This window comes from Sander lucioperca, chromosome 20 (assembly GCF_008315115.2).
Source record: "Sander lucioperca isolate FBNREF2018 chromosome 20, SLUC_FBN_1.2, whole genome shotgun sequence".
Classification (NCBI taxonomy): Eukaryota; Metazoa; Chordata; class Actinopteri; order Perciformes; family Percidae; genus Sander; species Sander lucioperca.
Genome location: NC_050192.1, coordinates 11,884,270 through 11,885,145, shown reverse-complemented (window position 1 = coordinate 11,885,145; position 876 = coordinate 11,884,270). Strand labels below are relative to the sequence as shown.

The window sequence follows — 876 nt, the reverse complement described above, 5'->3', positions numbered from 1 at the left end:
TTATTAGTTATGATCTGATTGCCTTTACCATCATATTGGATGATGCACGAGGTACGTAAGAAATAAAAATGGACAAAACTCGTAAATGTGTTGTTTAAATACAGCTTTTAAATGCAAAAGAAGTGACTAGTTTTTTCAAGTATATAGTGTATTCATCAGTTGTACAAAAATAGTGTTTATTTGGGAAAGGGTTGGATTATTTTTGTATGACTGATGGTCGTTTGAAAAGTGGAACAAAAATGAGGTCGTCTGAGTGCTAGGACGGAAATATTATAGTGTTGCACACCCGAAAAATAATTAAGCATGGCGTCAAGTCATTTGTGCAAGCTTCATAGTCTATTAACGCGACTTTCTAACGGTACCACACTACTGCGTGTACAAAGTAAGTTGTGTTTTTGATCATTTTATCAGGTATTTGCTGGAGGTCATATTAGTTTACCGTTTATAACCGTTAGCGCAACGGTGTTGGGAGTATTTAGCTAACAGAGGCTAACCTTGAGAGTATGTTTAGTAGGTAAACACTTTGATTTGGCTAGCACTACTTTTGTTTCCACTGTAAAAACCGTATTTTCTGTAAAAAAAAAACAACAAACAAAAAACTCGCAAGCGGGCGCCATAACTGTCTTAACGGTGGTCTGCAGGGGTTTATGCTTTCAAATGCGATGTATAATTTCTAGCTAACATAAGTTGAAATGTGTCCTGCTAACTATTTTAATTGCAAGTGTCTGTCTCACCTGTTTGGTTTTCTGTTGCAGCATGTGTGGTGCCAATGCGACAGAAGTCCAGCGTCACTGGTCCTTCACCTGATGGCCCGAACTGGTAGGCTTTGTTAAGAGCTGAAACGTTTGAATTCAAAAAAGTAAAGAGTGCACCTAG

General features: G+C 37.8%; 1 protein-coding gene across 1 annotated transcript in view; it reads left to right on the top strand.

Annotated features, from left to right (window-relative positions):
- Positions 1 to 236: 236 nt before the first annotated feature.
- mrpl42 (mitochondrial ribosomal protein L42) overlaps positions 237 to 876 on the top strand; it is a 4,543-nt gene continuing 3,903 nt past the window's right edge. Inside the window, exons 1-2 of the mRNA XM_031313364.2 lie at positions 237 to 382; positions 756 to 819. Of these exons, the coding sequence (XP_031169224.1) occupies positions 304 to 382; positions 756 to 819 (143 nt within the window). The 5' untranslated portion in view covers positions 237 to 303. The remainder of the gene's footprint in view (positions 383 to 755; positions 820 to 876) is intronic.